Source organism: Schistocerca cancellata, chromosome 2, assembly GCF_023864275.1.
Source record: "Schistocerca cancellata isolate TAMUIC-IGC-003103 chromosome 2, iqSchCanc2.1, whole genome shotgun sequence".
NCBI classification, from domain to species: domain Eukaryota; kingdom Metazoa; phylum Arthropoda; class Insecta; order Orthoptera; family Acrididae; genus Schistocerca; species Schistocerca cancellata.
Window position 1 is genome coordinate 381,809,699 of NC_064627.1, and position 16,705 is coordinate 381,826,403.

General features: G+C 43.4%; 1 protein-coding gene across 1 annotated transcript in view; it reads left to right on the forward strand.

Moving 5' to 3' along the window:
* The window catches only part of LOC126161785 (calcium and integrin-binding family member 2), a 175,403-nt gene that overhangs the window by 99,579 nt on the left and 59,119 nt on the right, over nucleotides 1–16,705 (forward strand). The window contains exons 2-3 of the mRNA XM_049917859.1: nucleotides 596–630; nucleotides 821–938. Coding sequence (XP_049773816.1) covers nucleotides 596–630; nucleotides 821–938 — 153 coding nt within the window. The remainder of the gene's footprint in view (nucleotides 1–595; nucleotides 631–820; nucleotides 939–16,705) is intronic.

Here is a 16,705-nt window from a genome sequence, read left to right on the forward strand (position 1 = left end):
ACTCCATCGCTACCTCGGAGATGCTGTGTCCCATCCTCGTGCTACGACTGTAACACCACGTTCAAACTCACTGCGCCATACTCTTGTCTTACATAGGCGTTGCCGAACGAAACGTCGTATTCTGCCTGTTTACATATGTCTGTATTTCAATACGCATGCATATACCAGTTTCTTTGGCGCTTCAATGTATGTGCACGAGAAGAATCAGAGCGAGTTAAAACATCTGCTGTTTGAGTGACATCACCGCAATATTAAGTTACTAATAGAAAAAATAGATTTAGAGTGAAAATATAATTTAATCTGTAACATCACCTAAAATATGGCAGAGAGTATTAGTAAGTACTGAAAAGTGTACCGAAGCACACGCGGAAGAACCCATCCGTACCTCGCTAGTCTGACGTTATGGGTTACTGAAATGTGCCCATAAATGTCATCTTCATTATCTTTCATGAGTTGTGTTGCCATTGTTTTCTGCAATCAATTTGTATGGAACATGTATGATAAGAAAATAACCACAAACATAAATACACAAATTATCTTTAAAAACCGTTCATATCAACTTGTTTCTATACAAAAATGTCTTCTGATGTTTCAGGACTGCACATTTTTTACTCGGAAGGAAATTCTCAGGTAAATATTCCACAGATATATGCTGCTACAGCAGAGCGCAGCATTCAAGTTACTTGTAGATGCTGTCTGCAGCATCTGCGATAGTATCACCTGCTTGCGTCACAGTAATAGCTTTGAAAAATAAAATGTTACAAAAGGATCTCGTCAGAGGTATTAGTTCAATCGTTCTGTGTGCGTCTTCACATTCCAGAGTGCACAAACGCTTCCGAGAGGTCAGCCCTGAACTGGTGCCGAAGAGTATGACGGGAGACGAACCTGTCACAATAAAAGTACCTTTGGAGAAGATGGAGAAGCTGCCAGAGCTGAGAGTAAGTACCCGTGCTTCACGGGTTAAATCCTTCGTCGTATGTCTACTTGACTGCGGAACTGAAATAGCAGTTACTAGTGATCAAGAACTATACCGATAGCCACGTAAAATTGTAGCTGCGGTTTTCCCCTATGACCGCTTCATGTGTAATATGAATTTATGACAGGTATCGACCACGCTAGTGTACTAAAGGTCAAAGGAGCAAATGAGGAACGGTTGCTCATTCTTTAGGAAGAGATATGCGGAGAACTAGTAACGCTGGGACGCTGGTGATCCGGCGCGAAGTCATATCCTCTGTTGTTCATTAAGATTAGAATATGAATCAATTTCCAGTTCATGAAAGTATAATCGTTAACGATACAATTCGCGGTAGTCGGCAGCCGTCTCTCTTCGTCCAACACATGTTTCACTCCCGAAGTTGCTCGTGGACACTGCTTATAGATAGTGCTTGAGCATATCGTACTAGTGACTTGAGGACGCTCAAGAACAAAGTTCGTACACACTGTGTGTCACAATAAGTAGTAAAAGCTGACACGTGTGAAGGTATGCGATAACAGAACTAAAATAGTTGTAGTGAACAGGGGTCAGCGAACGAGCTGGTTGTGAGATGATTCTGAATGTGTTGTTACGACTACCACTGTCTTAAGTTTGAGTTATTGTTCTAGTGAGTGAATGCAAAAGTATTTGAAACTGCTTCAGCACGCTACACGCATGAGTTTGCTGCACACCCTTACCTGTGGATACGTTCCACGTGCCGTTCTTTCAAACACCCGATGATGACCCCGAAAATCTTGACAAGAATGTACAATTCGCTACTCCAGTTCTCCAACCTCAACAATGATTACACATATACTCGATAGTTTCCTGTAGGAATTGTACATGACTTTACTAATACAATATTTTTCTTTCGTTTCAAAAATAAATTTTTGTTTTCTTCTCCAGTTTTATAAATAAAAATTTTGAGAATATTTGTTTTTTTTCAACTATTTTCATGGCAAATTTTTTAAAGACTTACTCTTTGGTGAGTTTTCTTCACATATAACATACAATTTCCGCCGGAAAACAGTGCCTAATGTTTAACAAGTCATTATCAAATTAGATCGAATTATTGTATTTCTGTCCCACTTTTTCCGATGGAAAGAAAAAAGATTTGTAAATTATAGAGTTAAATAATTCCGTTATCAAACAAAAAAGAGCAACATTACAATTTTATTCCTTCCACCTAGTCTAACAGACAGCATATTTTTATTGAAATTGGAATAATACAATAAGTGCAGTTTTTTCTGTTGTCACAAAACGATTTTAAATATTTGATGAATAAAGTTAGAGGAAATAAATATTTCTTCTTCAGTATTCAGCACTGTAGTATTACTAGAGAGGAAGAAAAATAATCTGTTTCCACGGTAACTAGCTTTAAATTTATTTTTTACAGAGCTTACCAGAGTCCAACCAAAAGCAAGTAAAGTCCATGGGAGAGAGGGGTGTGGTGGGTGACAAATGGTATGTCAGTTGTGTGGAAAAATGTTGTCGAATCGGTGTTGCTTAAGAGATAAATCCGCTCGTAAAACATGCGTTTACTTACGCTGTATCCAAGGATATGTGTGGGAATGGGGGACATGGTTGGATTTGCCGAAGTTACAGCCTTTCTCAAGCTGCTTCTGTCTTCTACGCTCTTGCTCGAACAGGTGAACTCCAGCCGAGTTGCTTGGGCGCCCGAGCTTACGTTCTTCTGTGAAAGCATCCCAAATAGCTGTCTGTAATTCTTTTCAAACGTCACGATCCGACGCAGTGGTTTTAGGTCACTTCTTTACTGAAACAGGACCAGTTTCAACGAAATAACAAAGCATCTTTAGGCGTTAAGTACATTAATCGTAAGTCACGCGGCCAAACAAAGGCTATCCTCGAGCATTAGGACATGCATCCAAACATGATCATTATGTCTGGATACGTGACCGTGATTAATGTCGTTCGTAATGCCTGAATATATTCTAACCGAACTGGTAGTTTCTCAATAAAGAAAAGAATACAGCTATCGTGGCAAATCATGATTTTTGGCAAGTATTTGAGAGCTGTAGATCACAGCCTCCAGTAAATAATCTGTATTTATGTTTGCGCTCTTCAAGATCTTTTTGGGTTGATTCTTGTGGCGCATGAGGTGGGTGCCACGAGCTCTTTTACCACTACTGTGCACGTCGTAGAGTTTTTGTCGATGAAGTCTGCTGTCACTCATACAATGGAAGGGAAGTGGCCAATCCAACAGTTATAGGCTCTATGTCTTAGCTGTCAGAGACAGTTTTCACAGAAATTTTTTGCGTTGTAGAACGTGTCATGTTGTAAAAAGGCGTGGTATGCAATAGGGAAAGTACGAGGCGCAGTCGTAAAGTTTTAAATATCCCTTGGCAATTCAAGTTGCGACCATGGAACTTGGTGACTGTGGTTAGTCCTTTTAAACGTTTTTATTCCTTTAATGCAACATACTTTTCTCAACGATCAATGACCTGGTGGAGATCTTGGTTGCAGATTCCATTTGGGCTGTTCATAAAGCGTTCAAGCTCCAAAATAATTTTATCATCAATCTAGAAATGCCTCTCAGTATGTCAGAGGAAGGAAGGAGTGACTGTGTGCCATGTCAGGAGAATACGGGGGAAGCAGGATAGTTGTGAGACAAAATCTGACAGTCCAAAGGTGCAACATGTGTCACCCTGCCCTTAGCAGAATGAGCCGGGGCATTGTCGTGGAGGAAAACTGTACCTTGGAGAGCCCTGTGCGGCTCTTCGTCTTGGCAGACTCCCATAAACACGTCAGATGTTGGTTGTGTGGTGCTGTGAAGATTTTCCCCATTACGAACACAACCTTTTATCACCACACTTTGACAGCCCACAAACCAGTGATGGTTGGGTCTTCGCCTTTTTTGACGCTTTGAATCCACATGTTCCATTGCTTGCTTTGTTCATTGTCTTGGGGTCAATGTGGTTCTCCCAACAGTTGTCCATGGAGATTAGGCCGCTAAATACGTCATCTGGATGGGCCTGACACAGCTGTAACCTTTCCGCTGCTGCCTCGGTTCAGCGGTTTTTTCGAATGGGTGTGAGCAGTCTCGGAAACTAGCGTACGGCGACCTTTGTCATGATGAAATTAAATTGTCGTGCAAATGTTGGAAACTGGTCAACGATAGATTTTCACTTCTTCCATTGTCGCCTCGTTTGTGGTACAGCAGTCTTCGAGGACAGGTGTCTCCACTTCCCATGCGATTCTAGGTTCTTCGCAGACAGATGGTCTGCCAATACAGTCTTCCTCTATTAGACTAGTTTGATCACAATGGAAGAGTATATGCCACCTAACCACTGTCTCGTATGACAGTGCATTGTCGCCGTACACTTGCACCAACTTAGCATGAACTAAAGCTGCCTCGTTTCACTTCAACTGCAGAAACAGAATTACTGCACAATACTCTAAATTATTAGTGAGATGCACAGTGCTGTTTTGTCTCTTTTAGTGGCGTGCTACGGCACTGTAGCGCGAGATTGTCAATATGTGCCAGGCCCCCTGACATATATCTAAATAGAACCATAAAATTAATTACGCAACTTTATACGAGGAGCGTTCAATATGTAATGAACACTTTTTTTTCTGAGCCAATTTAGGTTGAAAAGTTCCGCTAGGTGGCTGCGCTATACGTAGCCTTCAAAATGGCGCCTGTAACGGAAGTGCGGTCCAAGTAGAGAGCTGTCAATGAGTTTTTTTTTTTTTTGAGTAAAACCAGAGCCTCGAAGATATTTATAGGAGCTTGCAGAATGTCTACGGAAACTTGGCAGTGAACAAAAGCGTGATGAGTCGTTGGGCGAGGCGTGTGCCATCATTGGAACAAGGTCGCCCAAACGTGTCCGATCTTCCGCGTACCGGCCGACCGCAGGCAGCTGTGACGCCTGCACTGTTGGAACGTGCGGACTTTATTAGAGATGATCGACGGATCACAATCAAACACCTCGCTGCACAACTCCACGTCTCTGTTGACAGTACTGACGCACCTTTACACCAGTTGAGGTACCCAAAGAGACGTGTCCGCTGGGTTCCTCGCCGCCTAATAGAAGACCATGAAGAGCAACGAAGGATTATCTGTGCGGAATTGCCTGCGCACTACGAGGGAGGTTATTGACGGAGCAAGACATTGGCTCCGACGTCGACCAGTAGAGTTGTACCATACGGGCATACAAGTAGTTCAAGTAAGGTGATGGAAGGGCATCGCATTGAACAGAGGAAAATAGGGTTTTGTAGGTAAAAGAATGTGGAACAATATAGTGTATTTGATTCCTGAATAAAACCAACCTACTTTCAGAAAAAAATGTGTTGCATCCCTACCGAGCACCCATCGCAATTTCGAGGTGTTACAATTTGATGACTAGCGTTTGTAATACTAGAAAAGCGACGCAACTTTAAGTCTCCCTCAGCAAATAAAATTATTCACGTAACTGGATATCGGGAATGGAGTGGAAGGGAGTTGATGTTCTTCACAGGTTGTAATTTAAGATAGGGTTTTATTGGGCCACATTAGAGAATCAGAAAGGGCTTCCGTTTGGAAGGCAGTTATTCATGACCTTCCGCGGAAGTTGAACGCAAGTACTTTTGCGATGAGGAAAACGTCGGTGTCACACTATGTTCACACACTTTCAGTTTGTACTTGGGGGTGATGTAATTACTCGGCCCATTTGCCGAGAGATTATTGCACTTGCATTCCAAACGCAGGATGCAACGAAGTCAAAGATTGCTGAATGAAATGCTTGTCGTCCATTTCAGCATTCCGAAATAACTCACCTGTGCACACCAGAATAACTGAAAAGTGGAGTGACGAACCAAGTTTCTCGTTTTACCGGTTCGCTGGACGTTTATGGACCTGTTGCATGCGTTGGTAGCTTTAACTACGGATATTGTTATTCTCATGGTCAAATTTAATATGGAAGGGAGCAACTAAGATCAGGATCAACGTCCAGTCGACATGGAGGTCATTAGAGGCGGAAAACAGTTTCGAACTGTGTCAACCACGGCGAAGGAAACGGACCATGCGCTTTCAAAGGAACCATCCCGACGTTTGCCTGGAGAGACTTGGAGAAATCGCGGAAAATCTGGATACCGGAATGCGGATTTGAACCATCATCCTCCCGAATGCTAGTCCTGTGTGCTAACCACTCTGCCTCCTCGCTCGATGAAATTTAATATGGATCTAGATTGAGTGGTTTGTACCTTGACCCTTGTCTATAGTCCACCAACCATGGGTGCCGTACTCTAGCAGCTATTACTGGACAGTTCACTCGAGCTATACATGCTAAAAATTTGGAATTGCATGTTTTATCGTTTCAATCACATGCAATTCCTGTCACAATAGGCCAATTTCCGGCACTAAAAGTGTCCTAGTAACAAATCGATGCATAACATCCAGTGACTTTGTTTTGAGCGCATCAGATCTACTGGCACATAAGAACTGCGTTATTCATGCCACGTTTTGCAGAAAACAAAAGAAAATATCTGCAAACAGTTACTACGAATCACTCAATTCTTTCTATAAGCATAGAATACGTAATAACGACGGCTTGAGCTGTGTCACAGCTAGTCCACTACATCTCCAGATAATTCTCAAGTATGACCAATCGTCAACACTTATACAGTATGTGTTAACAAGAACTGAGAGTAAACAAATGCAAATTTGAAGCCACCAAAGCGGCGTCTAATTGAACGCTTGCACCTCGCTGGGAGTCATACGACATCAAATTTGTGACGGAAATAACAAATTGTTTCATAGACTCTGAAATCCAGCATGTTGATTTACCAGTTAGTTGTCAGCGACGATACACAAGACATCATTCCTAGACATGACGTTGTGACGCCTAATACAACTACAGAGGGGCTGAGCGGAGATTCCTCTGCATGAAGTCAGGACAGCAGTTGGGTACCTGTGAAGCGTCTATGACGCTAGTAAAACATTGTCAAAGTTCAATTATTTATTAACCATGTTTACAGTCGTCTTGTTCGACACGGCTTTGTAGCCGACGCCTCATTCAGCTGTGTGCTCGATTACCACTGACGGCTGCCGAGTGAGCTCCTCGTCTGCAGGTCCAGGCGAAGAGTGAGTGACATGGCGCGGCGGAGCGCTGCCGGCATGGCTATGGGCCCAGCACGAATGGTCTGGAATGGTCTCGCGCTAGCTGCTGTAGTGTGTTAGACCCCACTTCGATTTCTATGTTGACCCTTGATAACCCATCCACGATGTGGTGTTGTCGGAAGTCATATGGTCGGTCCACCTCCTTCCTTTCGGCTAGGTAGGTTTCAGCATCTGGAGGCGCCTAAGTGCTGAACAGGAACGTGGACTCCCCGAGGCCTTGCTGATGGTTTCCACACTGAGTTCAGTGTTGTCGGAAGACAGTGAGCTTCTCCATCAGCAGTGGTAGGCGGCGAACAGTATGAAGTTCATCAGGCGAAGACCATAATCACAAATACTGTAAGGTGGTAACGGTCTCGCACCTTACGTGAGTCCATTCAACGTGAATGTAATCTTTTTGCGAGCACTTTAGGTCAATAAAAACGACTGACAGCGGTGCAATCGCTTTGTAGATAAGTAGTTGTTGTATGTTGGAGTAATACTCTAAATTACGATGTAGGCAATCTATGTGGAAACGCATCGGCACGCTGGCTAGGCAATACAGCGATGCAGAGATGCAGTATGCAAGACAGAGCTCGGCTACCTCCACGGCTAGCCGCCGAAGGCCACAGCCTAACGGCATGAATGGTGACCTGGGGAAATTCTGTTCAAATGGTTCAAATGGCTCTGAGCACTATGGGACTTAACTGCTGAGGTCATCAGTCCCCTAGAACTTAGAACTACTTAAACCTAACTAACCTAAGGACATCACACACATCCATGCCCGAGGCAGGATTCGAACCTGTGACCGTAGAGGTCACGCGATTCCAGAATGAAGCGCCTAGAACCGCACGGCCACACGGGCCGGCTTGCCGGGCAAATCTCGAGCGGTCTCTTAGGAGAAAAATTTCAGTAAAGGCGTTATTGCCCACAGTTGTGGTTCTTCCCAGCCGGCGTGGGCGGAGTTTACTTGTGAAATTTTGTAGAAGGGGAAGAATTGTGGAAAAGAGTTCTATTCCCAGGCCGTACATTGGTCGGCACTACAAACTGGGCATTTTGAGAGCTTCTAGTGATGTGATTCGCTCGGTAAAAGTTGAGGTGGGAAAACAGAGGTGAAAAGCGATCTTGCTCGACTCTCTGTAGAGGTCCTTCCGTTCTGGGCTCTCGTACTGAGAGGACGTTAGCCAAGTCGTCTTCCGTCTTGGTCTTTCGTTCTGAGAGTACGGGAAGACTGTTGCAATTAGAGAAGTTTACGGACAGCGGTCTATTGTCGGAGTATTGTAGGAGTGTACTTCCCGAGACGCTACACGCTGACCGCACAGCTGCGCCGTCGCCGTCGGAGACCGCTGCTGCAACAGGAATATTACGGTGAGATCGCTCCCACTTCGGCCTGTGTTAGGAGTAACGTTAAATAGTTGGAACACGTGCAACTGCTGTTTACACAGAGGTTTCACGATACTTTGGGGTGTAGTAGTTCTTCGTATTTTACGTTTTGTGTCGATGTCAGTCGGTCAGCCAAGTTATAAGAGATCGCGTTTTGGACCGATTTTAACACAGTTCACTGCCAATGCCAGTTAGGAGGGTAGTTTGCAAATTATTCATTGTGTTTTATTCACCATTGATCTGAAGGTTATAATAAAATTATTGTGATTCAGTAGAGCCTTTACTTTCAGTAGTTGATCCTGAATTCACGCTTAGGCTTATTTTTTATTTTGTGTATGTGTTTGATGTCATTGAACACCCTAAGTGTTCGTGATCGTTCATGTTTGGAATTAAAAATAGTTGTCATTTATCGTCAACACTACCACCGCAGATTAATTAGGGGTGACAGGGCCACATTTAAATCTAGCGTTATCCATTTTTGCGTACAGTTTCACTCCCAATTTCTCTGTAAGTTGTTTGTCAGGGGCGAACACACGCAAAATCCAGACAAGCAACGGGTAGGGGTGTTACAATACATCTTCGGCTGGTTTGTAGATTTTTCTGGGGTATCTAGGACATAGGTTCGCTACAGTACCGTAATCGTGGAATCGAGTGCTATTACTGTGAGCGCCATCGATCTCCGTGATCAACTCTTTGAAAGCTGGAGAGCTCGAGTATTTAAAGGGACGTGTTGGTCGGTTCGTAACGACCGCATGTGCCCTTCTTATTCTGCTACCTTCGCTTAACAGGCTTTTAACTGCTGTGTAGGTTCTCTGATACTGGTTCTTATGAAGTGGGTAAAGTTTCTTTCGACATCTCATACGAGCTGACGAATATGCATGTCACGTTTCCTTTGGTTTTCTGCCCCTTGCTCTTTTGTGCGGAGCTCGTCCTCCTCTCTCTCGGGGCGGTGTTGTAACGTGCTGACACCTGACCCTCTTGGAATGTACCGCTTATTTTCTGATTCTGTCTCTGCCTCTGGCGTAACCACACTTCGCTCGTAGGAAGGTGAATAAGTTTTAATAAAATTTTCTAATTTTCAACTCATTATTCTATGCTGTAACACAACTGCTAGGAGTGAACAATTAGCAACTATAATGGGCCAGAGGTATGCGACTCTATTGTTTGCATGTATGTCTTACGATTCAATTATGAGTTAACGTTCCCCGAACGGAGGGTCTTCTTTTTGCTCTGTACTCTTCAATCCTCACATAGCCCAGTCAAATGGTAGTTTTTCCGTGACAAAATTTCGGAAAAATGTTTCTCAGAGGCTCTATATCTGATTTGAGATGCTGAATCCGAATTTCATGTTTGCTGCCTTGTAGAAGGTTTGCTTCACAACGAAAATGCAAAAATTCTCAGAATTTTCCCAGTTTCCTTAGTTTTTCATATATATCTCGAAAATTATACTTTTTCAAAATGGGACCACTGTCTACAAAATTGAAGTAGACAGAATTTTCAACCTATTAAACTAGTCAGGTTTGATTTTCTAACGGGCGATGTCGGCGTGACTTTATGGCCCTCCAATAAAAACGTCACATACACCCACTCCTACGCCAAACAGCCAATCCTACGTGAAAGTACGTCAGATTTCCTACAAGAGACATCTGTAATATCGAATTTGTAGGAAATCTAACGTATATTCACATGGTGTTGGTGGTCTTTGTTGAGAACATGTACATGTATGGCATGGGAATGGGTGTATTTGACGTTTTTCCTAGAGGGCCATAAAGTCACGCCGATACCGCTCGTTTACTTTAATTTTGTACAGGTTTGTCGTTTTCGGAAAACGCATAGTTTAGGGGATGTAAAAAGAAAAACTGTTAAAAGTGCGAAAATTTTGAGGTTTTTTTTTTGCTTTTTCGTTGTGAAGCCGACTTTCTACAAGGTAGTAAACATCAAATTCGGATTAAGCTTCCAAAAAAACACATACTGCTGCTGAGGAAAAGCTTCCACAATTTTGTTACGAAAACAGCCGTTTTGACACCAACTGACTAGACTAATTCCACAAAAGTTTACTTTTCCATTTTGTTCTGTTTTGCGTCATTGTTTTCCTTTTTTTACAGATCCAACAAAGTAGATGTTTCATAAGTTGACCAGGATATTTCTACGCCTTCCTCCAGTACTATGACTATCCACTAAACGATCTATTATGGCCTACAATATATTATCATGTCGACGAATGCGACTAACCATAGGACCTTACCGAATTCCACAGCCATGCTGCAATCTCTATATGCTTCACAAACGTGATTGGTAAACTACATTACCTTGAAAGGGCGAAGTGGATCAGGTAGACTACTAGAGAGTGTCAGTGTAGTTACGACCTTAGCGAGATCTCCAAACATGGGGAAAATGTGACCGTGTACTGACTTAGCTTTGTCAGCTGTATTTAATTTACGAGATGGTCGAAAACAGCTTGGAGAGCTTGTAGGGGGTGTAGCAAGGGTGGTTGTGATGAGTAACAATTCTTTAAAAAAATTGATACGTTGCGGTGTTTCCAGGTTATTTAACATCGAAGTTAGCCAATCACATCATCGCACTCACAAATTCAAGCACTTGCATGAGACAAGCCACTTGGTGCTCTTCGAGACGAGAGGGCTATGTGCCGGCACTGGGTTTCACCCTGTACCTTCTCCCATTATCATCCAACACAGCCATGACACGACAGTGCCCACACACCTTTACAGTCACCTACGCCTACAATAATGAGCCGAAAACATTATGGCCACTGCCCACAGCGACGTGACGCGGTAACAGAAGTATGTAATCGGAGCAGACACTGGCGGGGTCATCCTAGCGGAGGTATGGGCTGCAAATGGGGTAATCGATTGAGATAAGCGACTTTGACAAAAGACATAATTATTGCGAAGAGCGTTTGAATGAGTATCTCGAAAATGGCAAATCTGGTCGAATGTTCACCTGCTACTGTCTGAGCATCTACAGAAAGAGGTAGAACGACAGTGAGACAACCACTGGGTGCTGAATGGGTGGACGCCCATGACTCTTCACAGGCAGTGGGTTTTGGATACTTGTCTGCTCTGTACAGTAGGATAGATGGTGATCTGTGGCATCTTTGCCGAAAGAGCACAACGCTGGTGCATGCACAACTGTTTCGGAGCACATCGTTCATTGCACATTGTTGAGCATGGAACTACACAGCAGACAACCCCTAACTGTTCACATGTTGACCAAACGACTTCGTCAATTACGATTGCAGTGGACACGGGACCATCAGGATTCGACCTTTGATCGATGGAAACGTGTCGGCTCTTCGGGTGCATCACATTTTTGCTACACTAGGTTGACGGTCGTCTCCACAACGGCCGTCATCAAGGTGAGTGGTAGCTCGAAAAGTGAAGCGCGCCATGGGCGCAGGCTGGTGGGAGTAGTATCATGCTGTGGGAGACATTCTTCTGCACTTGCATGGGACCTCTGATAGTAATCGAAGACACACTGACAGCTGGTGACTACCTGCATCCTTTCATGCTTGATGTCTTTCCAGACGACGGTGTCATCTTCCAGCGGTATAACCATCAGTGCCTCGGAGCCAGAACCGTGTTACTGCGGTTGGAGGAACAGTATAGTGGAGTAACAGTATAGTGAACTCACGTTGATGTCTCGGCGACCAAATTCGTCTGATGTAAATCCAATGGAAGCGATCTGTGTCGCTATCGGGCGCCATCACCACGTACGCAAATCAGACCAGACGCCCTCTGCATCTTCACACTGTGGCCTGTATTTGAACGTTGTCGTACGCGAATTACATGACCTCTGGTTCGATATCTAATGCCACATACCCCCACGAATCTACCAACAAACCGTCAGATTCCTGATACGCAGAATTAGTGATATATTTCGTTCCAAAGACAAACAAACAAGCTATTAAGCAGGTGGTCATAATGTTTTAGCTCATTAGTGTAAGAGTTACACTTCAACAACACACAACGCTCACGCTTTACGAAGGAAAGATGTCTATGGCTACTCTTCCAATTGAGATGACTGAATCCGACGTTGAGGGCTCTCTCATCCTTTCATGCTATACGACTTAACTTTACCTACGTGCTATGAAAGTATCGTAGTCTCAGAAGAGGTCGTTTGCTGAAATGCTGATGAAGAACCTGCCCACTTTGTACTTGATGAGGATAATCGATCATGTGTTGGCTGCCAGCTGCCGTCGAGAAGCGTTGGCCGATATCTTTGGCACCGGCAACAAGGAAGTTAGGATGCGTTTCCTTCGTAACTCCTTTATGGAGATAGGTATCACTAGTGCATTGCTATGTGCGTAAGGTGATAACCTTTCAGCCTCGCCAAGACTAGCTTGCTGCCTTATGAACTGTTCTGGGCGTGTCCAGTTGTACCCCGTATAGAAATGATCATGTCATGTTCAGAGGAACGCTTTCTCTTCTCTTTTAATGCTTCCTAAGAATATCGACCTATCGTGACCAGACACCCTCTGCACCTACACACTGTAACCTGTCTCAGAACTTTGTCGTAATCCATAGAATGGCCAATGGAAATAACATGCTCAGCACTGCAGATTTGTTCAGTTAATGTGAGATGAGAATAGCTCTACAAAGTGAACTGAAATTGATTTCCCCATCCATGGTCCAATCTCGACATCGTTGACTCAACACTAAACCCTTTTCTCCACTGTTGAGGTAAGGATACAATTTGGCGTAGGCAGGTCATGTAGACCAACTGCTCTAAGTGTCTTATACGTACATCTACCATGGCGGCTATAGGGTCAGTTGCGTTTTGTCGTATAATAAAAACCCGCCGCCCCCCCCAGAAGATATTACAGTAATAGCGTGAATCATCGCCTCTGGCCTTTTATCATGGCTTCATCTGGGAAGAGAGTCCGCAAGTTACACTAGGCCGCGTCCTACGTAAGCGGCAGAAGCGGCCGACAGAGCGGGACAGCTTCTGGCGACAAAACACAACCGCAGGTATAGTTACGGAAGTGTCCTACGTGAGCGACATCTGTGTCGCTGCCTTTCTTCCGCTGCAACTGGCGACGTTTGAATTCAAACCAGTTTGAATCTTGTCGCTGCAGCACGCGCGACAGAGAGCGACAGTCACGCGAATTCTCGGCAAAGCCGTGGAGAGGACGCGACGGCAGCTATGAAATACTTATCATCCGATTTTAAGAAACGTATTCGGGGTAAAACTTTGATTCTTCCGTATCTTATAGCTTGATATCTTTGCTCGGTAAAGGTCTGAATTTGTTTTCGTTATTCGTCATAATTACTGTGCTGCACGAAATTGAGTACATGGCTGCGCGAAATTTTTAAGAATTTGCAGAGGTAAAATCACATTGCGTAGACTTTCCGTACAGTTCATTTAAGGCCATACATTATTGCGTATGAAATATAACCAATACATCTAAATTGTATTTAAAGTTGAGACCGAAATTATATCTCTTTTCATTCTTAAGATACTGGTAGTAGTATCCGTGGACGGGTAGCTCGCGACGCGTCCGAACCTTTCCTGCACTTCGGGAATCAAGTGGTCGTAAAAATCGTCGTATCTCATAAACGGTTCAAGATATCGAAACGACAATTTTTGGAAATGATAGCACACAGAAAGGACTATTTTATCGTATGATTAACATTCGATACGTTTTTGTAAACTCGTGAGCAGAGCGAAAACAAGGCTCCCTATAAATTACACCATAAACTCCGAATTTTCATAGCCAAACAAAGAGAGAGAAACAGGTAAACGGGGTATCAAATTGACCAGCGAGAGGTCTAGTTTTGCATGAAAATATTTTACTGCTTGAAAGTAATCAGGCTAATTAACGAAAACTTAATTAATGAGGCGAGGAAAGATGGAATATTTTCATGAAAAGCGGCTGCCAAACTATCTAAAATGAAGTGTCAAAAATCTCGTTTGTTCGAGTCCTAGCTATTTTGCACATAAAAAGATACATCGGTGCGGTATTTAAATGTCAAAAAAGCTTGCTTCGAATCAAGTACTAAAGTTAGGATTTTCAAGAACAGAAAACGTTAAGAAGGCAAACGAGAAGTCAAAATAAAAAATGAAAAAAATCGGTCAAATATTTTATGAAATGATTTGTGTAAAAGAAATAAGTAGTTCAGAGAACCGTTCTATGTACCTTTGAATGATGTTCGAAATCACGAACAGAAAATGAGGTTCACCGAACGTTTTCCTAATACTTTTTATTTCATACTTTTAGACAAATCATTACACAAAACGGGTGACTTTCTTTTCAAAAATTTTGTATGCTTTACTTTTACAGACTATTTAGATCAATTGAAACGCTTGGCCTTAACACTGACTACAGATGAATTACGTTCGCAACATCAAATATCTGTAAAATTTCATGATTCGTTGTAATTTATTAGGAATTTAATGTGTGTGATATACTGGGATCGGTGTATATACACTTAAAAGATCAAGTTCTTTGGCCAGAACTTACAAATATACTTAGTGATGCAGTGTAAACAATATACATAAAACTTAGTATACAGAACTGTAACTGAGTCAGTTAAAATATAATAACACCCTGGGACAGAACCCAGGACCATTTCGAAGCCGTTATCACGAACTGTAACGCCATCGCTACACCACGACTAGCTGTTTTCTGCTGTCATCAATCTGTGCATTTATCTTTATATTTAGGGTAGTCAGTCATGTAGTCAGTCAGTCTTCCGCATTTATTGGCTGATAAAACTTCTTGATCACAAAAAAAACATTCATCTTTAATTTATTGCTGAGATAGCCGAATGCTCCTCTGCTCACTCACATGTATTCGAAGAATTTGTCTGGTGATCTTCGTAGTTGATGATATTTATGAAATTCTCTATGGACATCCTCCCTTTGTAAATTTCATGCACAGCATCACTCTTCCCTTCGTTTTCTTAACTAAACCTAATTTTGTAGCCTTACTCTCCAGATCATCAACACATCCAGGAAAGGGCAACTCTTGATCGCCGGGGATGTGGATAAAACATCCTGTCTCATATTCACGTAACCTGCGTGAGCTGGCCCAAGTCATGATACGAAAAACACCCCAAAAACACCAGAGAACCGTTTCCAGCCTGAACTACAGCCTCATACGGCCGTCAATATTCTCGACACTTTGTATCATTTGAAAAGGGACAAAATCTTGACTCGGCAAATCACGCCTCCAGTCAGCTATTGTCCAGTATCTTTATTGTTCGACCCTTTGTAGACGTATAGCTTTATGTGACGCCGTAAGCAACGTCCTTTTGCGAGATGCCCGACTGTATACGTCCGTTGCATGGAATTCGCGTAGCTACACTATGTGATCAAAAGTATGCGGAGATCCCCAAAAATACGCTTTTCATGTTGTTGTTGTCTTCAGTCCTGAGACTGGTTTAATGCAGCTCTCACGCTTTTCAAGTTAGGTGCATTGTGCTGCCACCTACGGCCAGGTACTCCATATCAGTCACCTCAGTAGTCAGTAGACATCGTGAGAGAGCAGAATGGGGCGCTCTGTGGAAATCAAGGACTTCGAACGTCAGGTGATTGGGTGTCACTTGTGCCATATGACTGTACGTGAGATTTCCATACTCCTAAATGTCCCTAGGCCCACCGTTTCCGAAGTGATAGTGAAGTGGGAACGTGAAGTGACATGTACAGCACAACAGGGTACAGGCCGACCTCGTCTGTTGACTGACAGAGACCGCCGACAGTTGAAGAGGGTCGTAATGTGTAATACGCAGACATCTATCCGAACCATCACACAGGAATTCCAAACTGCGTCAGAATCCACTGCAAGTACTATGACAGTTAGGCGGGAGGTGAGAAAACTTGGATTTCATGGTCTAGCGGCTGTTCATAAGCCACACATCACGCCGGTAAATGCCAAACGACTCCTCGTTTGGTGTAAGGAGCCTAAACATTGGACGACTGAACAGTGGAAAAACGTTGTGCGGAGTGACGAATCACGGTGCACAATGTGGCGATCCGATGGAAGGGTATGGGTATGGCGAATGCCTGGTGAACGTCATCTGCCAATGTGTTTAGTGCCAACAGTAAAATTCGGAGGCGGTGTTGTTATGGTGTGGTCGAGTTTTTCATGGAGGGGTTTCCCCCCCCCCCCCCCCTTGTTGTTATGCGTGGCACTATCACATGACAGGCCTACATTGATGTTTTAAGCACCGTCTTGCTTCCAACTGTTGAAGAACAATTCGAGGATGGCGACTGCGTCTTTCAACACGATCGAG